The following is a 25922-nucleotide window of genomic DNA, read 5'->3' on the forward strand; positions in this document are numbered from 1 at the left end:
TTCCAGAGAAGTGTCTATAACCCAAGACTAATCTAGTGAAATATTTGCAATGTCTGATCCTGAAACTCTGAAACTAAAGTGGATGACTTTCTTTTCATTTTGTTTTTCCAATATCGGTTTTTAACCTTTTTAGGTTTTTCTATCACATTAAATCTAAATTATATTTAATTCACTTCAATTCGATTTTATTTGTATATCGCTTTTAACAATGGATATTGTCTCAAAGCGGCTTTACAGAACATAAACATAAAACAAAAGGTTATTATAAAGAATAATATAAAGATGAATAGAATACAAAAAAAGTCAAGATTAATATTAGATCTATTTAAATGAGTATGTATTTATCCCCAATGAGCAAGTCTGAGGTGACTCGGGTGACTGGTGAGGAAAAACTCCCTTAGATGGTAAAGAAAGAAACCTTGAGAGGAACCAGAAACAAAGGGAAACCTCATCCTCATATGGGTGACACCGGAGGGTGTGGTTATAAATATACAGCCTGATAAATGTTGTATTGAAGAGGAGATTGTTGTCCTCAAAGACCACATGGAGTCGGCATCTCCTTTTAGTATAGCAGAGTCCAACTGGAGCTGGTAAAGTTAGATTATAGCTTTCCATTATTTACCTGGAAACAATATATTATATAGCACAAGACATGGCTATGTTCAATGCTTGATTTTTAAGGAATTTGTCTATTTTGTTGGCAGACCATCTTTAATTTGGGTGAGAGGGATGGTAGAGTATGTGTGATCTCTGTGATTTTCAATTCCTGGAAGCAGATATATTTAACAACATGGAGAATGAGAGGGGAAAAAATCAATACGCATGGCCCTGAGCATTTGGTGTATTGAGTTGTGCTGCACTCCAACTCAGAAATAGCTAGACCCGTTACTCTCAGCACAAAAAGTAAACTGGAAATGATCAGATTTTTTTGTCTGCTGTACTTTATTTCCATTAAAACAAAATCATAATGTATTCCCAAATAAAACAGGGAACATATCTAATTAAAGATCTGACCACATAATTCTACTGTATATCTGTCGTTAGCATGTTTAAATAATAAAAGTTTTAAGTAAATGAGCACTTAGCAAAGCAAACCTTCAAGATATACTTTTCAGAAAATATCAATATAAGGCTTAGGGTAGATCCACACATGCAGCTGTATGAAAGTTCACATGTGTGCTATGCCTCTTAACAGTTATAAACTTCACATATGATTACAACAGACGAGTATTGCTTTGCTGTGTTGAGAAAATCAGACTGCACAAGAATGAAATATGAAAGTAATACATCATTGTGAATTGTGGACAGTGTTTCATTTCTCTGGAGCAGATTTTGAGAGCCACCTAGAAAAGTCGAATACTAATTAAAACACTGTTCATTGCAGATTTGTTATTGACAGAATGGTAACTAAGCTACCTGTGTGCTATGTGTATGCCAGTCAAAGCTACAGTGTATTTACTCCAGGTTTAATGATTAGGGCTTGGCTAAGATCACTGTACTTTCTTACAGATTTGTTTGGTTATAAGACTGTTTGAATTTTCTGAAGAACGGAAATGGTGAAAGGGCTAGGTCTGAGAGTTGGTGAAGAAAACTGGAAAACATTGAAGACCGAAATGAAATTACTGGGGAAGCTTGTGTGATAAAAGAAAAGGAGGTAAACAGGAATGTATATGTGTTTATGTTTTAAACCTTGGCCCTTTTCTGTGGGACCAGAAGCTTAAGCAGATATAGATTTAGATCACAAATCTTTATGTTAAAGCTTCAATTAAGAATAACTACAATCTGTAGGGCATTATAAATAGTGTTAACAGATACTGTGAACAGCCTCACTGCTGAGATCTGGCACTTGCTATTGTTCAGGCATCACGTCTGAGCTTCAGGATAACTCTGGTATAGAAAGACAGCACATTTGTAATCGTTGCCAAATGCTCTTAATGTAAATTGTATCAACATGCATCTCCACCACTGTGTCTTCCAAAAAAAAAAAAAAACAATCAGGAAAATACCACACCAGTATTATACTGGTAAAATGAACCTTGAAATTGAATTTAACCTTCACGTAAAGATTTAGTTATTTTTTGTTTGTTTGCAAAACAAATAATCTTCAGAAAATGTGCTATTTTTCTGAGATTGGGTCTAGCTTTTGGACTCTGGTGAGTTCTGTATTGGTTTGTTTGCCTCTGGTTTACACAGACCCAAGGAGCTCATCACAGGGTGGGTCCATGATGTTGTCTGAGTCACATGGCTATGGAAACAAAAAAAAAACAAGTCACTCCTACTTCTGGGATGCTCTCTTTATAATTATGTTTAAAACAAGGGCCATGCATGCATCAGAAATAGTCAAGTCGATCAAATTTACGCTTATAAAAATCCATTAATATTAAAAATGAAAAGAATGCCTTTGAGAATGGAAAGAAAGGCTTTACAGTGAGAAAACAACAAATAATAATACATAGGTTTAAAATATAATGTATCTTTAATGCAACTTACTTGATGTAGTATTTGGCTCCATTTGAAGTATATGCTTCCTCCCAACCATAGGGTAAACCTTAAAGAAGACAAATAACATAATAGCATTCTTATGATTGCATTTGTTTTAAAGCTGAAATCCATTAATGTGTGCACTATACTGATCACGTCAGCGAGGATTCTGCAGTCTGTCACATGTAAAAACACCTGCATCATCCTACTCAAAGTTAAGGTTACTCTATTAGTGTCAGCAGGTAAAGGCACGGTGGCACTCCATGTGCAATTCAAAACAACAGCCCTCCTAGTGGAAAGCACTCAGCTGAAACGTGAGCGTTGCGCTCTAAGAGGTCACATGCAGCCCTGTGTGTGAGACACGTTTTCCTTTTTTTCTCTTCCTCCCCCACCATTTTTTTCACCTGATCCTTCAGCTCCTGGCTGATTATCTATCCTCCCCTCCCACACTTCTACTGCCTCATCATCCTCTCTCATCAATCTACCCTTCTTTGCTACTTTTTTGCCCTTGCCTCATTTAAAAATGAAAGACTGTGTGAAACAGAAGCCTTAAAGTAATTAAATTAACAGAGAAAATGCTACAGTAACACTATATTCCAGAAATGGGACTTACTAAAGTACTTTTTTTCATTAAGAAAAAAGAAATCCTGTCTATAAAATACTACACTCGCTGTCTATGTTAATAGTAACACCTGTACACCTGATAATTTATACAGTGGCTGAAATCATGCAGCTTAAGAGCTTCAGTTAATGATCCCATCAAACATCAGAAAAATGAAAATGGATGTTGGTGTTGGATGGGCCCAAGTATTTCAGATACTGTTGATCTCCTGGGATTTTCACACTCAACAGTCTGTGGAGTTTACACAGGAATACTAATATCGTCAGTAACACCAGTCATTGTGTCATGTAAGATGAAGGAACCTTTTGATTTCTGACTTTACTTTTGTGTTTACTTTTATATTTAAAGTAGCTTTATTTATTTCTAAAGTTGTGTAAACCTGTGCCTTACCTTATTTGTACCAGAGTCATCTTTTCACTTTTACTTGAATAAGAATTCTTTATAATTCTACCAAATCAGCGATATATTTATGACTTATTATTATTTACTTTTTAGATTTTTAGATTTTATATCTGTGTGGAGTTTTCCATTCTCCACCTCCTAAAAACATACAAGTAGGTGGATTGGCGACAGATGATCCTAGGTGTGTGTGAGTGTGAGAATGTGTGTGCATGTGGTATAATGAGATGAATTGATGTACCATCCACAGTGTATTCCTGCTTCAAGTCCAGTGTTTCTGTTATATACTCCAGAATGAAGAAGCTACTAAAAATGAGTGAGTGAACGCGAACAGTCTATGAGAAACTTCTGTTTGGACAAGCGCGTTTATGAGTTTGGCTATACTGTTCCATTCATCAACATTTAGACGTCCCCAATTCTATTCCTGGACATCATCCACCCTACAAAGTTTCATGCCAACACACTTGGCGATAATTTCTATATGCTCCTGAAGGCTGTGATTAACTGTACCAGGTGTGGTAGATTAAGTAGGAACCAAACAGCTCAAAGGTTGTAGATCTTCTCAGACCAGCCAAGTATATCTGCATAGACATTAAATTACCATTATTCATGGAAATATGCTATTTTAAGCACAATCTTTCAACAACCATACATGCCATATGTCAAAAGCACCTATTAACTTTGCCTATGTAATTAATCTCAACCGCTGTATAATGGTATGAGCTCTATGGAAAAGAAAGACAAAACACAAAATAATTTAGCACAAAAAACCCAAAAATAGGGTATATGATTGTATGTGTTACTTTATATTCCATGATTCTGCATTAAATCTCAGTGGAGGTTATCAGCAACATATCTTCAACAATTTTTACATATTAAACAAAATTAGGTCATGATGACAACAAATATTTAAAGGAAATCCAACACTTCTCTTCAAATCTAAACACTTCTGCATAATACTGTATACTACACTTTATTAAGGAACTAAGCAAACACAATGCTTTTCCACATTAAAGATTGTGAATAATTAGTAAACTAGCCTACTGATTGATTGAAGGTGTGTGTAAATAAAACAAATTTCTGTCACCAAATAGAGCTGCTTCCTTTAATAAGCCCCCTTCTGTTTCAATTTGACACTGTTGTCTGTGTCTTTGTACGGCGCCTGCTCCCTGCAGAGTGCTGCGTGACATCCAATGCTTTTGAAGAACCTGACAATTGCCTTTTCAGAGATTTGTATCCAGGCAACGACTGCAGCGCTGAGGCAAATCAGACCCGATAGGCGTATTGTACCAGGAAATACACCTTAGATTGTGCTTCCTTATTGGATTGACCTAATTCTTTTCACATTGTACGCCAAAACCAGATTATGAGATTTTCCTTGATTAGTTTATTCTGTACTCTAATATGGTCTTTGAATGTGGTACAGTGAAAAGATAATTTGACCAGTACATACAGTATCCCCAATATCATATGATTATGAGTGAAAATAAAAGATTGAACCAGATGAAAGTGGTATACTTTTCTGTCTGCAATATTTTAAATATCCAAATCTTAATCTTAAGTTTATTCTTGTAAAAATCATTCAAATAAAATATTTCAAATGTGACATTTTTAGCTCACTATACATATTCTGCTGGTTTATACTGTTTTCTTTCCTTTAAAGCACTTTAATCCAAAACAATTGAACGGTTAATTACTATCAAGTCACTTACAATCCACCTCTATGATGGTTTGAACTGTGTGAATGAGCTCCTGAGCCTCTAGAGCAACAGATCCAGACATTTTCCTCCCACTTTGTGTAGCCAGAGTTTGAGACAGCTTTGACTCACTTTCAGAACTGTAAAACAGGAAAAGTAATACAGCACCAAAGTTACATACTTATTTCCAATTAAATTAAACACAAAGAAAACTCAATGTTTTGAAAGTAACAGGGCTGAGTTACCTTTATATTAAATGTTTCTTATAGGATTATCATCTTAGAAGTTTATACTGTTCCTGATGATGACAAACGTAAATTACTTCAATTAAGGCTTGCAGAAATGGAGAACTGAAGTGGTTGTCCAGAAGATTAGATATTTTTCTTCAGAATTAGTTAATGCTTTCTGCATATCAGTATATTATACCCTTGGTGCGGGTTTTATAGCAATACAAATTGTGGTACATTATAGCGTTCTTTACTATTCTGTCCTTTTCTGTTCAGACAGAGCAATCAAGGTCTCAGTAGATCTGGAGCTTATCCTGGGAACACTGGGCACGATACAGGAATACATCCTGTCCATTGCAGGGCGCCATGAACACGTTACTCACAAACTCATTCACACCTATGGCCAATTTAGCATTGCCAATTCACTTACCAGCATGGGTTTGGGAAGTGGGAGAGAAATCGATTACCAGGAGACATGTGAAGCTCAGCAGATAGTAACCTATAATACTGTGTAGAATTACATCCAGGTTGCTGATTGAGCCAGGGACCTCAGAGCTGCACAAACAGTGCAAATATACTGTATATAATCCTCACTGGCTGCCTAGCAAAGAGCTTTAATCCAGGATGAAAAAAATGCAAATATAATTATCCACTAACGATAAATAATTAAATCAATGTAGAATCTATGGAATTATAATTTATGGTGGGATTTTGCTGTAAATATGTTATACATGCAATACAGTACTCGTAGTCTGTTAACCCCTGAAAGGCCAGCGGATAAATCGTTCCAGCAAGTAGTGGACATTTTAAATGAACATTTGAGCCCCAAACCCTTACTAATTGCGGAAAGATTCAGATTCCACAAGCGGAACCAAGCTAAAGGAGAAAGTGTTTCCGAATACATAGCTGAGTTACGCCGATTGTCAGAGCATTGTCAGTTCGGAGCTGGGCTGGCAGATGCATTAAGAGACAGACTTGTTTGTGGTATGCATAATGAAAGTACACAAAAAAGACTGCTGACAGAAAAAGATTTGACGTTCGATCGTGCATTGAACATTGCAATATCCATGGAGACTGCAGCAAAAGATGCATTAGAATTGCAACAAAAATCAATAGAATGTGCAACAAATAAACTGGCACTGAAATCGGAAAGAAAACAGAAATGCTATCGCTGTGGAAAAATGTCTCATGATGCAAATGACTGCTGGTTCAAGGATAAAGAGTGTAGAAGATGCCATAAAAAGGGGCACATCGAGAGAGCATGCAAAATGGATAAACAGAAGGTACAGAAAGACAGAATGTACAAAGTGAAACGTAAATCTGCCACTGTACATCAAGTAACTGAAAATGAAGCGAACACAAGTTCAGATACTGATGATCTCTCATGCCTGGAACTGTACAGTATTAAAGAGACAGATCGAAGAGTTATTTGGCTTACGCCAGAAGTATCAGGTGTTAAACTCAAGATGGAGTTAGACACTGGATCTGCCTTATCGGTCATCTCAGCAGCTGATTACAAACGACTGTTTTCAAAAATACCACTGCAACAGACATCAGTGATATTAAAGACTTATACTGGTGAAAAAGTGTCTCCAAAAGGAAAATTACCAGTAACTGTGAATTACAAAGAAAATCAGCAACAGCTCAACCTGTATGTACTGGAAAATGGAGGGCCTGCATTGTTCGGACGTGAATGGCTGAGGAAAATACCTCTGGACTGGCACGCAATAAAAAACTTGGATATGTCCCAGCAAATTACAAACAAAGAGACACAAATTACTTTAACGCAAATTGTACAAAATGCAGAAGCTGTGTTTCGGAAAGGGATAGGAACACTTAAAGGAATAAAAGGGACTCTGGAGTTAAAAGAAGACACTTCTCCAAAATTCTTTAAAGCCCGCCCAGTCCCATATGCAATTCGTCCCAAGGTGGAGGCAGAGCTGGATCATTTGGAAAGAACAGGAATCCTGACTAAAATTGAACGGAGTGAATGGGCAACGCCCATAGTTCCTGTGATCAAAAAGGGTAAGACAGGGGATGTGCGTATTTGTGGGGACTTTAAAGTGACCGTTAATCCAGCTCTTCATGTAGTACAGTATCCCCTGCCACGCATTGAAGATATTTTCGCATCCTTGTCCAGGGGAGAACACTTCTCAAAAATTGACCTGGCCAAAGCATACCTCCAGATGGAGATGGATGAGCAATCCAAGAAATTCTTGACCATCAACACACATAAAGGGCTCTATCAGTACAACCGTCTTGTTTTTGGAATTGCATCAGCCCCTGCCTTGTGGCAGAGAGCGATGGACCAGGTGCTGCAGGGTATTCCAGGAACGCAGTGTTACCTGGACGATATCATTGTAACAGGGAAGGACGATGCAGATCACCTCCAAAACTTACAACGTGTGCTGACTCGACTGTGTGAGTATGGACTAAGAGCTAACAAAGAGAAATGTGAGTTCTTCAAGTCTCGGATTTCTTATTGTGGTCATGTGATAGACAAAGATGGTCTACACAAGTCACAGGACAAAATCGAAGCTGTGTTAAATGCACCACACCCACAGAATGTGTCTCAACTCCGATCATATCTCGGACTTGTGAACTATTATCACAAATTTCTTCCAAACCTCTCGACCGTGCTACACCCATTGAATGCACTGTTGCAAACAAGAACACAGTGGAAATGGTCAGACAGTTGCGAACAAGCTTTTCAGAAGACCAAGATGCTCATAACTTCTGATATAGTGCTGACACATTTCAATCCATCCATACCCATCAGGCTGGCATGTGATGCATCGCCGTATGGAATTGGCGCTGTGCTGTCACACAAGTTTCCAGAAGGCACAGAAAAACCGATAGCCTTTGCATCGAGATCACTAACGGCAGCAGAACGTAACTACGCACAAATAGACAGAGAAGCACTTAGCCTTGTGTGGGGTGTAAAAAAGTTCCACCATTACCTGTATGGTCAAAGATTCACCCTGATCACGGACCATCAGCCCTTGGTCTCGATCTTTAATGTGCGGAGGGGTGTCTCAGCGATGGCCTCAGCTAGGCTGCAGCGTTGGTCACTCTTCTTGGGTGCTCACCAATATGATATTGAGTACAAAGGCACCAAACTACATGGTAACGCGGATGGCTTGTCACGTCTGCCTCTGAAGTCAACAGACGAGTCACATAGTGTGGATCCAGCTGACGTGTTTCACACCACAATTGTGAGTCAGTTACCTGTAACAAATGCCACTATTCAGAAAGAAACCCGTAATGACCCCACATTGTCCAAAGTCTATGACATCACAGTTCTCGGGTGGCCAGCACACGGCAACTCACTGTATCCAGCATTCTCAGCGAGAAGAGAACAGCTTTCTGTGTGTCAAGGAACGCTGATGTGTGGATTAAGAGTTGTCGTTCCCTCCAAATTGCGTAGTAAGATGTTGGACACGTTACATGAAGGGCATTTGGGCACAGTAAAAATGAAGAATCTTGCACGTAGTTATATGTGGTGGCCGGGAATCGACAAGCAGATTGAGGATCTGGCAAAGGCTTGTCCTGGATGTCAACGGACCCAGAACTCTCCACCATTAGCTCCTTTGCATCCCTGGGAATGGCCGTCAACACCATGGCAACGAGTGCACGTTGACTTTGCTGGTCCATTTAGGGACTCCATGTTCTTGATCGCCGTGGACGCACATTCTAAATGGCCTGAAGTTGTTCCGATGAAGACAACCACATCTGAAAACACTGTTTCGGTATTGAGAACAATATTCTCCAGGAATGGGTTGCCAGAGCAGATATGCACAGATAATGGACGACAGTTCGTCTCAGACGAGTTTCGGAAATTCATGAAGCTGAATGGAGTCAAACACATCACTTCTGCGCCATACCATCCTGCCACTAATGGCTTGGCGGAAAGGTTTGTGCAGACTTTCAAGAAAGCAATAAAAGCAATGGACAATGACAGCATTTCGCTACAACACAAAATAGACAACTTTCTTTTCATGTACAGGAATGCAGCACACGCCACGACAGGCCAAACACCAGCGATGATGTTCCTTAAAAGAAACTTAAGATCTCGCTTGGATCTCATCAGACCAAATGTTCGACGTGACGTGGAAAATAAACAATTTGAGCAGATAAAGGACAGACCTACAAGAAATTTCCGAGTTGGACAAGAGGTCTTAGCACGCGACTACAGACTGGAAAAGTGGCAACCAGGTACTATCACCACCAGAACGGGACCCTTGACGTACACAGTGAAGGTTGGAGAAAATACTTGGAGACGCCATGTAGATCAGTTGGTGGATCGCCAGACAAAATCCTCACCTTTACCTGCCCCTGATTCGCATGCCAAGGACAACAATGCTGTCGACACTGTCCCTCCTACATCAGTTAACGTGAATGAATCTGAGTCGCATGAAGATGAACCAGATGTCACAATGCCGGTTGCAATTGCACCTGCACCTGAATCTCACCTAGGCTTACAGAGACGTTATCCTGAGAGATGTAGAAAACCTCCTCAAAGGCTTGATTTGTAGCTATGTTAAATTAGAAACATTTTGTTAGAGTACCTGTTGATGTAATGCAGTACGTTTTGGTTTTGTGTTATATGTTTCTCAGTATAATTAATCTAGTGGGGGAGGAAAGTGTAATGTATGTACTATATAACGCGAGTCATAGTTTTGTGATAAGCCTGCCCCCTAGTGGTGATCTATATAATGATGTATTATTTTGCATTCAGTTCCGGTTCAGTAAATAGGAAATAACTGAGTTGCACCGCAAGCGATGGTGTCGTGTTATTATTTATCTGACTGCAGACACAACAAGTACAATGTGACCTGCTTCAGGCTTTCCTCCAATCTTTTTTCTCTGAGCTCTTCTACCTCAATCTCAAACTCTGGCATGGAAAAAAAAAATAATTTTTTGGTATTATGTATTTCTTTATAAAAGCTATAGAGAAATGACTTTCCTTTGACCTGAAAGGAACAAAAGCACACAGACCAGGCAGCATGAATGCTACAATGCATTGTCCAGCATGTCACCTAACACAGAAAGTGTTTTTGGGGAAGGGGCTTCATGTACTGTACATAGGCCCACTGACACAGATAGAGAGTTATACAACATAAACATATTGCACAATCACCACACTTTCAGGACAGCTGTGTGAAATACTGCTTACCAATAAATGTTGGTTGTTTAAATGCTTAACAGACATATGTTAGATTCTGAGATGATCTTACTTATTAAATATTGTTTTGCTATGTATATTCTAAATTGTTAATTGATTTTTCTATTATTTAATTGATTTACTCCCATTGTAACCATATTATTTGGCACCTGAAGCATATCCTAATACACATCTTTCCTAGCAAACAATTCACTTTCTCACTTTAAAAAATGACCCTACACACCTTCTCATTATTTCAAGATTTCACACAATCTGGTGTCACCCAGAAGAGGATAGGTTCCCTTTTGAGTCAACGTTTCTTCCTCATGTTGTCTCAAGGAGTTTTTCTGTGCCACTGTCACCTCTGGGTTGCTCATTAGGGATCTAAATCTACATCCACATCCCTGGAAATCTGCTTTGTGACAATGTCTGTCATTAAAAGTTAGCTATGCCATGCTACGCTATGCAGAGAACGCTGTTTGGCTGAATATGATGTGATTGTGATTATGTCAGATAAGGCAGTAATTTTCTGTCATCATTGTTAAGGCTTAGAGATGTGTATAAAGTTGATATTAGAAAATTGTATTATAAACTTTTTTCATACCGCATGTTAAATTGAGTATGTATATATTACAAATAAATTAACGGTATAGAATTTTTATGAGGTTTATTTTAACAGATTCTAGATTCTGATTCTACAATCTGAAGGACAAATATTCAAAAGAATCTCAAACCTCAGACATTATACCCTGGAACTTATTTACTTAGAATTGATTTCACAACAGACCTTTGTGTAAATAAGTTTTAAATTAAGTATTAATATATTTCTTAATTAATATAACATAATATAATAATGTATTAATTGTGAAACCTTTGTAAATAAAGTAAAATAAGACATTAGCTCATAAGTAGCATATAGTAAAATGAGTTAAAATGAGATACAGTATAATCTCCACAAATGTTATAACTGTAGACAGAAATGTAAAGAATTCAAACCCCATCTGAACATTAATAAATTATATTTCTGCTACGAGTGCTATTACCGCTAGCTTGTACATGAACCATATTGACTTCTTTTTGTAAACAATATTTAGCTTTGGATAACTTTTGTCTTCGCCAGCTGTTGAGTTAAAGTGAAGGTGAAAATAAGCTCTCTGTTACTGTACCTATGAGTCCTGAAAGATTCTTGAGTCTCTGTTAGGAAGTCTTGAATGCCCTGGCAAAAAAAAGATCACAGTTAATTGAAAATTTGGGGGAAATTAGATATTAGTATCATTAATGCATGAGGTCATGTACATTTAGTTTTTATCTGGGTTGAATATGACAATTATATATGTGTTTAGAACTTTCCCTGACGTAAATTGTAAAAGTTCAATAATTAAAGAGCATTGTTGAAATGGCACTGGTTGTTTCAAATGATAAATAATCAAATTTCATATAATCTACACTTCATTTAAATATACACTATTGGAAACTTAAATGTTTAATGTATAAAACAACAATAGGGAAGTTCCCAATCAGAGTGTGTTCCAAGTCAATCCACAATAGAAATCTATTGACCCTTAACTATAGAAATCTTAATGAATATAAGTTTATTAAGTGCTGCAGTATCCATGAAGGTACCACAAACAGAATGAAATATATAGCCAAGCTTGCAATTTTAGGTCAATATCACAGTTAATATTATGTTATAACCATGGCTTTATGGTTTGGGACTGACAGTGGGGCACAGGGAAAGTTAAATATGATTGCACAGATTTACATTTCTACATTACCTCCACAAAGTGTAGAAGTTTGCCCGTAGAAATTTCAAAGCCTTTCTTTGCAACTTCGCTTTTCCGCAGCTGACACTCAAGCAAAGCAATCCTTTTCTTCAAATCCTGATCCTCCTGTGTCAAATACTGAAGTTACTAAAAGGTATTAATATTAACAGTCATCTAAAACTTTTCAGTTTTAAAGAGCTTTACAATCCAGTCTGCAACCCCGAAATAATGCAGTCCCATCAGTCTTATTGTGTTTTTTTTTTTTGTGCAGTTTCCTTTGTTCTTCCTTTTTGCTTGCACCTATGGGCATAAACCTCATATAAATCTATTCAGTTTTTGCAATTATACACTCTAGACTACACAGAAAAATCTGAATTACACACTTTTAAAATAAACATTTTTCTAATTGTACTGGGAAATTTGCTGTTAGTTAATTTTTTCTTGTGTCATGTCCATTTCATGTCATAAGTGAACTATGTTGTAGCTATTCTTTAAACCTAAACTGGCCAGGCTTCAATCTTTTCAGAGCAGTGAAATATGCAGCTGCACAAAAGTAGACATCATATTCAATGCCATTGCCTTAGAACCATTTCTGCAATTCTGTAATATTTATTTACTGTATTTGCTTTCATATATACCACCTGCTGTAAATATGCTATATATTTATCTGCACTTTTGCACGACTGCTACATTTTGCACTTCTGGTAGATGCCAAACTGCATTTCGTTGCTGTGTACCTGTACTATGCAATGACAATAAAGTTCTATCTATCTATCTATCTATCTATCTATCTATCTATCTATCTATCTATCTATCTGTCTATCTATCTATATACGCTGTATGAATTATTTTACATATACGGATACATTTCACAAATGTGTTGCTTACTGTATGTATGGTGTCCATTGTGAATCCTCGCTAATGATATAATTAGAATATTCTATATGAATAGTAGAAGACTTCGGATAAAATTATCAAAAGGAGTCATGTAGAATATTATAGGTTTTTATACAGAACACTGTTAAATGAAGGGATGGTTGAAGGAAGCGTTTACATGAGTCATGGTACTACAATGTGAGGTGCTATCACATAGGCTACATGCATAGACTGCACGTCTTTTCCAAATAGTAAAATCCAAAGGCAAATTTTACACTCTAACTGTATTGCTACATCATATTTCTTGTTGGAGATGAACAATTTGTACAATTTTTGCTACTGTATATCAAATTCTTTTTAATGTACTTTTTCTTATTATTTTATTCTTGCAGTGTTTCCCAGGTCTGAAAGCAGGTAAGCTTTTCAGTGACATGAAGTGTCATTTTTTTCCACTTTCCACTTTCACTTTCCATCTGGAGAAAATTGTGATCTCACAAATACAATAACATAAATGAGATTCTTCTGTGACCTGTGAGGCTGCTAACCAGATTTTTCTTCATTCACCCACGTCACGCAGCTAGATCACACTAAAAGCCTTCACTGCACTTCAGCCCAGTTACTGAATAATACAAAGCAAACAGTGACCTACTTTTCACAGTACAGGAGAGAGGGAAAATCTGAGCTGGATCTGAGCAGGGAACAGGAAGTGGGAGTTAGAGGAGTGGGCTAATGCTTTTAGTTTTGTAGCTGGGAGACTTTTAGCCTTTTTTTTTCCTGGACTCTACCTTGGGTTGGTCTGACTTTTCTGCTCTCTGAGACTTCATCTCTGCTATCTCTTCCTCCAGGAGATGGATGACCTCTTCATAGTCCATCTCTATCCCCTGTGCCTGATTCTGCGCAGCCTCAGCCAGCTGGACCTGTGTCTGCAGAGATCTTCTCTCATCCACAGCCGCTTTTGCCTCCTGCAGCAGCACAGTAAGAGTCAGAACGATGCTGCTGGGAATGCACAGAGTATGATGCTGAGGGGTTCTTCCCCAACACAGCACACTCAGCACGCTGCCTCCCTCTCTCAGACTCTCCACATGCTCCCAGCATGACCAAGCACTGATCTAGATCAGCTACTACTCAAACTTTTTATATACAGAGCCTAACTCTTAGGTTTGTAGAAATGTTGTTGATTTTTCTAGTGAGTAGGTGTCAACAGGAATGGAAAGAAAATTAAAAAAAAATATTAATGCATACCAGTGCACTGAATAAATTTTTGAACAGCACTTAAAGGGGGAATGCTACAAGTCCTGTTTAATTCCACAGCAGTGAAGTGCCATAGTGCTGAGTAATGAACAGGTAATACTGAGTCATTTATCAGTTGGTCCTTCATTTTCCTGTTGGATTGACTTCACTACTCTGATACACATGCCACCTAACAGGCAAATGCATATGCTTTTAGGGATTCAGATCACATTTGTGTAAGATCACATTTTTTTGTAAAACAGTTAAATATCTGTCTGTAAATATGGCTTTATTTAATGCAGTTCTTTAAATCAATCAGTAATAATGAAGACCTTTCTGTAGTGCATAAATAAAATGTTGGCTAATAAGGTGACCCTGTGCCTGGTGTTTTGAAAAGATGCACCCTTTTTAAGACTATTTTTACACATATATACAAGTGAAAAGTAAGGTCATCTCACAAATTATCCCTGATTTATCAATCGGTGCATAAGATATTTTCTATAAAGAGCTACATTAAGGGCAGAAACAGTCTCTGCAAAAAGTGCAGCAGCTGCCAATTTTTTACAAGTCCAAATAAACCATAAACTCCAATACACCAACCTTTAACACAGTCACAGGTCTCTATTGCATATTTATTTTTATACAACACATTGCTTTTCCATGATAATACCATGCAACTAGACACTATGTTTCTATACTCTACTACATAGAGATACAATTCAACATAAACAGACTAATTATTATTCAGAACCTTCAATACTGATCTTCCTAACTAATTATATTACAAATGGAAAACTATGCCATAGCAAACATTCCCACTATGTTTAAGCCACAGTTATAGCTAAGACCATGAAACACAAATACATTTGTAAATTGCAGTTCTCAAGTTATATTCAATTCAGGAACAGTTTATTTGACATCACAATAAAAGAATCAAATGGAGACACCACATTCCTGAACTCCATGCCCATTTTCACATGGGTCAGAGCTCACCCTCCCCAAAACGCACGCACACACACACACACACACACACACACACAAACACCTTTCAGTGCTCTGGAGCCCTGGTGCAATGCGTGGATGGCACACTCATCTCCAAAGGGAAAGCTTAAAAGCCTGCTGCTCCTCTGCTGGGCAGCCTGTCTGCCTACCTGTTACTCTAATGGCATATATAGCACAGAGAGCGTGGGTGGGGGTGAAGAGAGCAGAACGGATTCAGAGAGGCAGATCCAGGTTTGAAAGAAGCAGGCTTTTAAAATAAATCTTCACTTCCTCAAGGCTGGGCTTTCAGCGCTCCCTCTTGGTTGCTTTCACTCTCAGCTTCGGGAAGTAATGGAGCTCAGTGTGGTGCTGAGATCACAAATCCATCACTGTGTTCAGCATGGCAAAAGTGCAAAGACAGGTTGCTTTGACCCAATCATATGGTCATACGGGCAAACAGCTTAGATCGGGTTCTACAGTTTAAAAGGTTGGCATTGTCGGTTCATTGCATTCAGAACAATCATTTTATTCACTGAAAATTTTCTATACAATTAGAATACAATTATTTCCTAACAAAAACATGACACCACATGCTACAATTATTTCCTAACAAAAACATGACACCACATGCTACTTTAGATGTCTTTGTGATGCAGTAAATAACACATTACATTGCATTACATTATTATGTAAACCTCATTTAAACATATTATTATTATTATTATTATAAATATTATTATTTTATTTTTTAAAGATAACACTGTACATAATCATGAATACAATAAACTAATTAAACTTATAATTAATTATTATTATTACTATTTATTAAATATTATCATATCATAATACAATAAAACTGTATATCTGTACTTGCACCATAATTAGTTTTATATTATAAAGAACAGTCATTTCAACCTTTAAATCTTTAAGGTTTTAACTGGTTTATAAAACAGAAATGGCTGAAACAGATCTAGCACTGAAATATTAGCAGAAACAGCATAAGGATAAGAAAAAGGATAAAAGAAAAACATCAATCTCAGCTTTCTTTTCAGGTCAAGTGACTGTAAAAAGGAAGAATTTGATGCATAAATTACCCACTTAGCTACATTTATACATCTTCTCTTCATTGGTGGATTTCAATAACATTCCAACAAGAGCCTCAAAATGTATGTGACAAAAGAAACTCCCACAAACATCTGACCAAATAGCTTACAGTACATAGCTTCACTCGCTAACTCTCTATGTTTCCATCTTTCATCTAGTGTTGATGAATATTGATATTTAATTACTGTTGAATGATACTAATGAATTTGACTTATGTAATAGATTGAAATGATAACGCCACTTGGCGATGACTCTATTTTCATGACTCACTGAAGAGAACTATTTCTACACACAAGCTCCAATCTTTACTGTGCCCTACACACTCCAACTCCCACATACAGTGGGTGGTACATGCCTCCTGAACCCAGGACAGCTTATTCCCTCATACACACAATGCTCAGATTGGAGCATCTAAGTTCAATGTGAATGAGATATGATATAAGCATAAAATTTAGTCAACTCGTTACACAGAAATATGTCAAAAATATTGTGTATGCATACTTTGTATCTAGCCACCTCACATGAAGCTGATATTTTTAAACAGAACAGATTTACTAGAGCGCACCAAGGCAGTTGGAGGACAGCTCCCTCTAGGGGAACTTTTGAAAACTTTGTGCAATGTAAATATAATCAGGATATGATCTGATGTGAAGCAACACACACTCACCTGCTTAACTTTATTTAGCTCCTGCTGCATTTCCTGACACAGGGACTCAGTCTCAGCCAACTTATCCTGTTGGGGTTAAACTTTAGTTTAATGAGTGATCTGAAAATAGGTACAGACTTAAAGAAAAAAAAAATCCATCCTGAACCACATGCATATCTAAATAATATATTACTCCTCAGTGGCATGCAAGATGTTGCCCTTAAATATGGTAAGTATCAATCAAGACTGCACACAAGTGCTGCATGTTTACACAGACTTGTACTGTAAATCTAACCTGCAGACTCTTTATTTCTCTTAAGGCTTCAATGTGATCTTTTCTTATTCGCTCCATCTCATCCAGGTCATCGGAGTCAGACGTTGATACCTCAGAGAAGACAGATTAACATGTTTTCACCAAGTCCAACATATTTGAACTGACAGTATTTCAGTGTTACATGTACTCAGCTACTCTTGTTGAGCAAGGCCCTTAACGTATAAATGAGATAAACGTACAACAGTCTGTATAAAGAAATATGCCAAATGTTATACAGTAAATGTAAATGTTTGCGTCCCATTGCCACTCCCACTAGATAGTTCTCCCCTTATGCACAATAACTATTAACCAAGGTTTAATAAATGCTTCTTTCAACTTTGCATCTGAGCACATGTGAAGGATACATAAATATTATACATTTACTTACAGACATCTATAACTGATTAGTGTCACTCAATCCACAGGAAATACAGAGTGACTTCTTACCCACAGAGAAATAACATATGTTCCCACCCCAGTCAGCAGTACCAATTATGCTTCATACATATTTTTATAAGTATAAAACCTTTAATACTTTTATGTCTTTTAGAACACAAAATGTTAAATAGTAAATATTGTTGTATAGAAAAAAATCTACCTGCTGGTTTGATGAAGAGTCAGTCAGATCATCAGAAGTGAGAATGGAGGTTTGCTGTCGCAGCAAACCTGATTTGTTCGTCAACTTCAGGAATTCCTTTGTCAGAGTCTCAAAATCTGATATATAGCAAAACAAAACTAATGACATCCTGTAGTCTAATGTTTATGTTGTGACTTGCATTTTAAATGACCACAACAGAGCACAGGTTTTATATTTTAATATAAATTAAAATTTGAATAATTAATCTAATATTTCTCACCTCCATAGGCTACTGTTCCTCCTTGGTCCACTTGGAGTCTCTCTCTCAGTATCTGGAGCTGAGACTCAGTCAGCTTTACACCCAAAACCTCCAGTGCCTGGGAACATGACAACTGTCCTCTTTCAATCACTCAGTGTGTAATTTTAATTCGACTCTTTTTTCGCATGTTCATAATTTTTTTCAAATGTCCTTTTTAAGTATAAAAATTCTTCAAATGAAATAAGCAGATAAAAATGTCATGGCCTGGTGTGACTGAACAGGGTGAAAGATGCTGAACAGCTGCTATCTAATTTTCCCATTATTGCGCAGCAAGAGTATACTAATGACATGTATCATCTTTATAACATCCAGCAGAGGCATTAATTTGTTTCCACATGATACACAGTAGTAATGGCTCAGTGGAATAGAGAGCATGGGTTTGCAGAATGAAATGTTATTGTCTGCTGCTTAGCTCACCAGCATTTGACCCAACACTTAACATGAGGTAAAGAACAAACCTGCTCCAGCTTCTCCACTTTGATTCGGCAGCTAGACGTGAGGGAGGAAGCTTTCGGCTGAGTGACGGTGACCGTGGTACTGAACTTACAGGCATCTGAAGACGAAACTACATGAAAAGTATATATTTATGGATATTCAAGGCTAATGTCATGTTACCTATGCCTTAAAAACTACATTATTATATGTACATATTAGTGTCATGATTTTGCAAAATTTAAATATTATTTTTTGTTGCCCTATGCTGCCACAGCAACAAAGCACAAAGCACTTCTTCAGAGAGATATGAGAGATTGCAGAAGAACAGCATTCAATGTCCATTAAATATCTGTCTCTCTCCAGCTATATCAGAAATTAAGGCTAGCGACTAACTAACTACACTGACATCAATACTGGCTCTCCATCAAGACTATAAACTGGAAAATTAGACAACAATAAACTAGAAAAATTACATTATATTGTGTTGTATTGTAATTACATTATATTGTAAAAAAGTACATTATATTGTATATTTGTATTGATTTAGCTACAAAGTGATCAACGTTTCTAGCGATTAATTCAGGGGTTTGATTTATAATATAAGAACTGAATGCTCGTCCATTTTGTAAAACTGACATAAAACTGACAGTTTTCCAGTTTTCCAAAATAACTTTTTCAAATTTTAAAAAGAATAGACATATTTTACAAATATGTCGATCCAGCATTCTGCTACACCTCCCGTAACTCCCTCAGGTAAAGAGGTGTCAAACAAAAACCCGGTCATACTGTTCCTCAACAGCACAGATTGTACCTGACCTGAACTGACATTAGTTTATTTTGGTCTTATCCTGGAGGATTATGCTGAAATAAATTGTTAATGACTTCCATTTTTGTCTACTCAGATTGAAAATGCTGTAACCTGCTGACTGGATTATCTTTTATAATAAACACTCATCAGTAAATTCTGAAGGCTTGTTCTAGCTGACAGGTAATCCCAGTCACAGGTAATATCTCTTGCTCCAGAGTATATGTTCATTAGATTTCTTTTCTTATTAATGTTACTCCAAAACATCAGTTAGCAAAATCAAATTTGATATTGAATGTAAACATTCAAGCATAAAAGACAGAGCTAATCAATTTCCTATTTAATAGAAATGGTGCGTTGCTAAGGGTTTACAGTACCAGAGTTGTCCACTGTGGTGCAGACACTGTCAGTGGTAGTGACTGAATGAAGGTCAGGTTTCACTGGTACTGCTCGTACCTACAGCAAAGACAGACAGACAGAAAGAGAGAGAGAGAGAGAGAGAGAGAGAGAGAGAGAGAGAGAGAGAGAGAGAGAGAGAGAAAGAGAGAGAGAGAAGTCAAACAGTATGAGACAGAGGTCTTTGAGCATTTAAATGTTAGCCAACCTAAATAAAGTAAATTAAAACAGAATTTGTAATTAAATTATTCCAGCCTAAATGGGATATCTCTTATCTCTTAAGACTAAAGACCCCTTAACATATCATATGATTTTTGGGATTTTTGTTTTGGGCACTGTGTTTTTTTAACAAAAAAAAATGACTTCTTCATTTATTATTTAACAAGTAAAAGACATTTTATATTGCCAAACATAGCCTTTCTATCAAGAATTTAATGTTTTAGAAAAATGTCTGTTAAAAGGGTAACATATTACATCATAATATACCACAATTCTTCAAGATACTTAAAAAACTAGTTTTATAAAAACTTTACAAAGTGTAAGTCAGGGTTGTCACACCAAATTCTGCATTTATTACTGTTTTTATTATATATAACTGATTAACAATTGTCAAGTTTAATTAAGGTCCTCAATGGGAATTGGATTCTTTGTTCAGTCAAACCTCTATATCCAGCCCCTTGTCTTACCTGAGTAAGTTTAACAGAAGGCAGAGTCTCACTTCCAGAGATAGGAGTATTTATTTTGGGCACTAGTCCTCCTGGCATAGTTACAGCTACTCCCCCAAGGGCCAGTGGTCTGAGCTGGGAGCCTGTAGTCAATAGGGGCTGCAGGAAAATGGGGCTATGTGGACCACTGCTGGAGCCAGAGGAAGACCTCCTTCTGATAAACGCTATTTCCACTGTTGGGTCAGGTCTTTGTGGAGACAATTTTAAACACTTTTTAGAAAATATGAAGACAGAAATGTGAGTGTAGACGTTGCAAAAAGGTCTTACCTCAGCTTTGTTCTGGTTAATATGCTTTTGGCCTCCTCATATGTAACTCCAATTAAGGATTCTTTATTGATTGATACGAGTTGATCTCCTGCTTTTAATCTTCCATCCTAACAGGACACACATGACACACACAAAAAAAGCAATTATTAATTTATTACTCAAAGTGAGGCATTTCTGATATGAATAAAAATCTAATATCTAAGTGGTGTAGTGTTTCACCCTCTGGCAGTCTCCTCCAGGCATGAGTTCCTGAATGAACACCATTGGCCCTTCTGCGCGGTTTGCTCCACCTTTAATGACCAAGCCTAGTCCTGTCCCCTTTGCAACACATATCAGCTGAATCATGCAGTTGCTGGGGAAGAGACAAAAAAAGAACGACGACTGTGGTCAATATAATTACTTACAAGCGGATTCGTTTTTCCAGCCTGAACTAATCTTTTGCAGGATTTACCACCTTTGCAGGACAAACATCTGTCATTGCAGGAGCACAGCTTTTGATAAACACTAGGATTAACTTAGCAGTCTATTCATTAATACCTGGTATAGTTTAGAGATCTTACAGTTAAAAGTTGAACAACATAAAACAAAGTAACACAACGAAATTAAACACAAATTAATTAGAAGATATTAATATTACACAAATTTCCACTGTACAAATCTTACCAGCAGACCTGCGGAGTAATTGTGTTCGTGCTACAGTCTTTTGGACTCAAGATCTGCGGGCTTGTTGATCTGGAGGATGACGATGATGATGCAGTCTCAGTCAATTTACCTGAAAAGCAATGTGTGTTTAGTAATAATTTGACAAACTGTGTATTTATTGGAAAAAAAAAAAAAAGACAACAACCACAAGCCTTCTATAAAGTGAAAGGATGTATTTCCACTTGGCAGACTTTGCTCTTTCCTTTGGCTGCAATTGTATGCACTGCAGGAGGTACACAGGTTTGGCCCAGAGGGATTAAGTGCCTTGTTGAAGGGCACAGTGGCAGAGGTAAAGGAAAGGTCACTTAAATCTGTAGCTGTGTGCTGTGTCATGTTATCTACTCTGCAACTCTGTGATTCTAGTTGTAGTTTTACAGTTGAAATGATTACAAAGACTCGGTTAGGGCCTTTGAAAGCATGTGTATCTGCAAAACTTCAAAACTAAATTAAATGAAGTTAATTTTTCCAGAATATTCCACATACAAATAATGACAATACCTGTGGAGAGAAGAGTAGGAGAAATCCGGCCCATTCCTGTGTTAGTATTGCTGTTAGAGCCATATTTCTCCATGAGCTCAGCAAACTCTCTCCTAAGAACATACACATGATTGGTCATCATTTTATCACTATCTTTTACCGCTACATTCATCCTTTTTTCTTTTCACAATGATCGCCGAGGTAACGTCTGGATAAAGCAGCTACATGTTCTGGGGAAAGCAATCCGCATCAGCTGTGGATGTTTTTACTTTCAGCTCATCTCAGAACATTTGCAGCTCGTGTCTACATACTGTACAACTAACTAAACTTAAACTGAAGTATGGTACACTTTCCAATCTAATGTCAAATTTGAATATACAGTATAAAATCAATTACATGGGTTTTAAATAAAGCTTTAAACAGGGTAAATATAGTAATCTGTGTGTGATTTGATCACAGTTAGCTTTAATATAATTGACCTTATAATTAATTGTGAATAGCTGTAACTAATCACATTATTTTCTTAATGATCTTACACACAAAAACAGTTTTATAAACAGAACAATAATTATAACTTAAGCAAATGAATGCCTGATTGTATGAACGAACGAATGAATGAATGAATGAATGAATGAATGAATGAATGAATGAATGAAACACAAACTATACAACACAATATAGTATGAGTAAAATGAGTAAATCACTGACAAAGCAATCATCCAGTCTAAAAAATAATCATTTGAATGATTAGTTGTTCATGAGCAAAAATGTTTCTCTTCATAGGGTAGGGATTGTTCTTATTCAGCACAGGTGGCATCTGATTGACCGGTGGCCCTAATACGTCAAGATGCATCCAGCTCTAGCTGAGTGTGTGCCACAGAGAGTCTCAGCACCCAGCACAATGCCAGATCAATTAAATCAACTGAGCATCAGCAGATTCAGACAGATGTCCTTGATAGCAAAGTCTGATTGCTATAGAGCAGAGCACCGGAATATTATCTAACCTTGAGTATATTTCTAACAAAGTAACAGCTTGTAAGAGAGCAGAATCTAAGGCTATATTTTCAATGACTTATATGATTATGATTAATGTAGATGAAAAACTCACATTTCACAATCCAATCTATTTTGTTTTATAGTTTTATATATGTTTTGCCCAAATCTTAAGTTAAATCATAAATCTCAAACTCTCTTAACAACATTTTGGCTGTAGACCAGAAACCATTCATTTGTAACACTGATGAAAGATGAAAAACCAATAAATGAAATATATCATAAGAAGCATGAAGCATACCTGGATTCCTCATCACGGGCGATCAGAAGAGACATGTGATTCGTCGACGATGCCATGCGAAGAATCTCCACTGCCCTGACGAAACACAGCACAGGTCTTTCTTTTATCCCCATATATAAACACAGAGATTAAACTTTAGGCCATTAAACATTTGTAATTAATGAATTCATGAGATCATAAATATGATATAGTTTGAGCGGTGTTTTATGGGGTGTGTATGAGCAGAAATTATTTATGAATTATATTTATATTCATCAATATTGCATTCATTATCTTCAGTGTCATCAAATGTATACCTTTCATTTGTAACGCCTGCTAAATTCATGTTGTTGACATCTAAAATGAGGTCACCTGCTTTAAGTCGTCCTGGCAGAAATAGAATGAAAAAATTAATTATTTCAGTTATTCATATAAATATGCTATGTGTGTTAAAGTCCAACATACCATCTTGTGCTGCAACTCCACCAGGTAACACTCGCTTAATGAAAATCCCAAATTCTTCACCACTCAGTTCTCTGTAACCTCCAATAATCTTCACCCCTGACAGACAAAATCAATGGTGAGGACATTATAGTACTGACACCAATTCATAAATATTGTCTACATAATTACAATAGAACCGATGTGAAGGTTCATTTTCTAATTAATCAATTAATAAACTGATGGCTAAATAAATGATTAAGCCTTTTGAAGCTTTTTTGTAGTTCTCACCAAGTCCTTGTCTGCAGTCGGAGAATTCCAGTCTTTGCACAGCACGGTTGATGCCGTGTGGACCCATGATTGTCCTGAAAAACACCTTTAGTTGTTATCCTTGTGATACATTTGCAAAGTATGAAGCAAAATGAGTCAAACAGCTAACATTCAATTCCAATGAAATAGCAGGGGATTTAAAGAGTAAGTTAAAGAGTAAGTGATTGCTTGCTCATTTAAAATCACTACTGATTCATGATTTAAGGAACATAAATGCTCATATTGAAAAAGTGTGCCTCTGATCTGTCAAAGAAAAATCTGATCTGTGTTGAAGTTAATCCCCATCATAAAAGTCAGAAATACTATTCTGTATTCTATCTACTGTTATCTAGACTGTTGATGGCAGTGCTTTGATATTAAATGCAGATCTTTAAATGCTTTTGATTTTGTTTTGAAGCATTATAAACTTGGAAATTTAGGAAATCATGAAAATTAGCTTTGCAGACATTGGAGGTTTGCGTAGAACTGCAGTGGATATAAACTGCAAAGTTAAGATGGTATGATTGGTGTTTGACCTGCTGTGTTTGAACTCTTCCACAGGTGAACTGTTCCCTCCTCCAAATGCAGCACATACATTCAAGTTTAATCTTAACCTTAACAACAGAATCAGCACATGTGATTGGGATTGCTGTAACAGATTGTGTTGCAAGAAATGAAGCATTAAAACCGATCACTTAACTAAGCCATGTTGAGTTACACACTGAGGAGCCATGCTGCATTTATGTCTAAAATTTATAGAAACAATTTAATCCTGCAAAATGGTATGACTGTGGATTTATTTTAAACAAAACCTTGTCTGTATATAGAAATGAGTGCAGACAGATTGTGACAGCACGCTGCTTTGAATTATTATAGGTTTTCGGAGTCAATGTGTGTGAGTGCTTAAATCCCACTTCAACACCATAAACACTGCAAATCCTCTTCACCTACACATGCACTGCTACCTTAACCCTCACAGTCATTCACAGTCACTGGCAATCTCACTGCCACATTCTTAACCCAACCAAAGAAGATTACAATCATATCTTGAGGAAGGAGCAACATTAGATTTAAAGACATGCAGGGTATTGCCAAAACTGAAGGCATTCTAGATTAAAAACAAGCACAACCTACCAGTAGAGCAGGGATAGTCCGTCAAAGTGCTCTGCCTCCACTGACTCTGGAAGCAGTGGCATTGCACATCCAAAAACAGTAGATGAAATATTATAGAGGCAACCTCATCACCAGGTCGGGGGGATGACAGTTCAGATCAGGACAGTCCAAGATGACCGAGACATAGCAATCTAGACAGACAGCTACAGACACGCGCCTACCTATCCACTAATCTCCCCTGATACCCAGCAGTCACATGGTGTGCTTTACCTCTCTGTTCACTGCCACACTGCTGACAATGTGGCTCTCTCTGCAACTGTAGCAAAGCAGTAAACAAACATCAACCTGGGTGTGTTTACAAAGTAATCAATGGTCAAACACATCTATCAGATATATAGACAGACATTAAATATATCAAACTTTCTATTGATAAAAATGATTACATTTAGACTAGAATAGCAGTTAAATATGTATGTACATCTATAGATATGCATTTATACATATTTATTAGAATTAATTTGAATAATTATTCTGTAATTCATCCATTTATTGCTTGCAATAATCTCTTCTACGCTATTTA

At 37.0% G+C, this 25922-nt stretch overlaps 1 protein-coding gene across 1 annotated transcript; it reads right to left on the reverse strand.

The window, feature by feature from the left end:
* Positions 1-956: 956 nt before the first annotated feature.
* Positions 957-25503, reverse strand: stxbp4 (syntaxin binding protein 4). Its single transcript, XM_060897463.1, has 22 exons — positions 25364-25503; positions 24212-24285; positions 23945-24040; positions 23797-23866; positions 23501-23575; positions 22228-22319; positions 21691-21799; positions 21247-21379; positions 21028-21134; positions 20722-20947; positions 20017-20095; positions 18858-18964; positions 18361-18457; positions 18102-18217; positions 17486-17575; positions 17212-17277; positions 14015-14191; positions 12366-12479; positions 11757-11806; positions 5215-5339; positions 2491-2548; positions 957-2245 (listed from the first exon to the last, which is right to left on the reverse strand). Exons 1-22 carry the CDS (start codon positions 25423-25425, stop codon positions 2137-2139), a joined length of 2232 nt encoding a protein of 743 aa, XP_060753446.1. The 5' UTR covers positions 25426-25503; the 3' UTR covers positions 957-2136.
* Between the last annotated feature and the right edge of the window lie 419 nt (positions 25504-25922).

Source organism: Tachysurus vachellii, chromosome 2 (assembly GCF_030014155.1).
Source record: "Tachysurus vachellii isolate PV-2020 chromosome 2, HZAU_Pvac_v1, whole genome shotgun sequence".
In the NCBI taxonomy this organism is placed as follows: domain Eukaryota; kingdom Metazoa; phylum Chordata; class Actinopteri; order Siluriformes; family Bagridae; genus Tachysurus; species Tachysurus vachellii.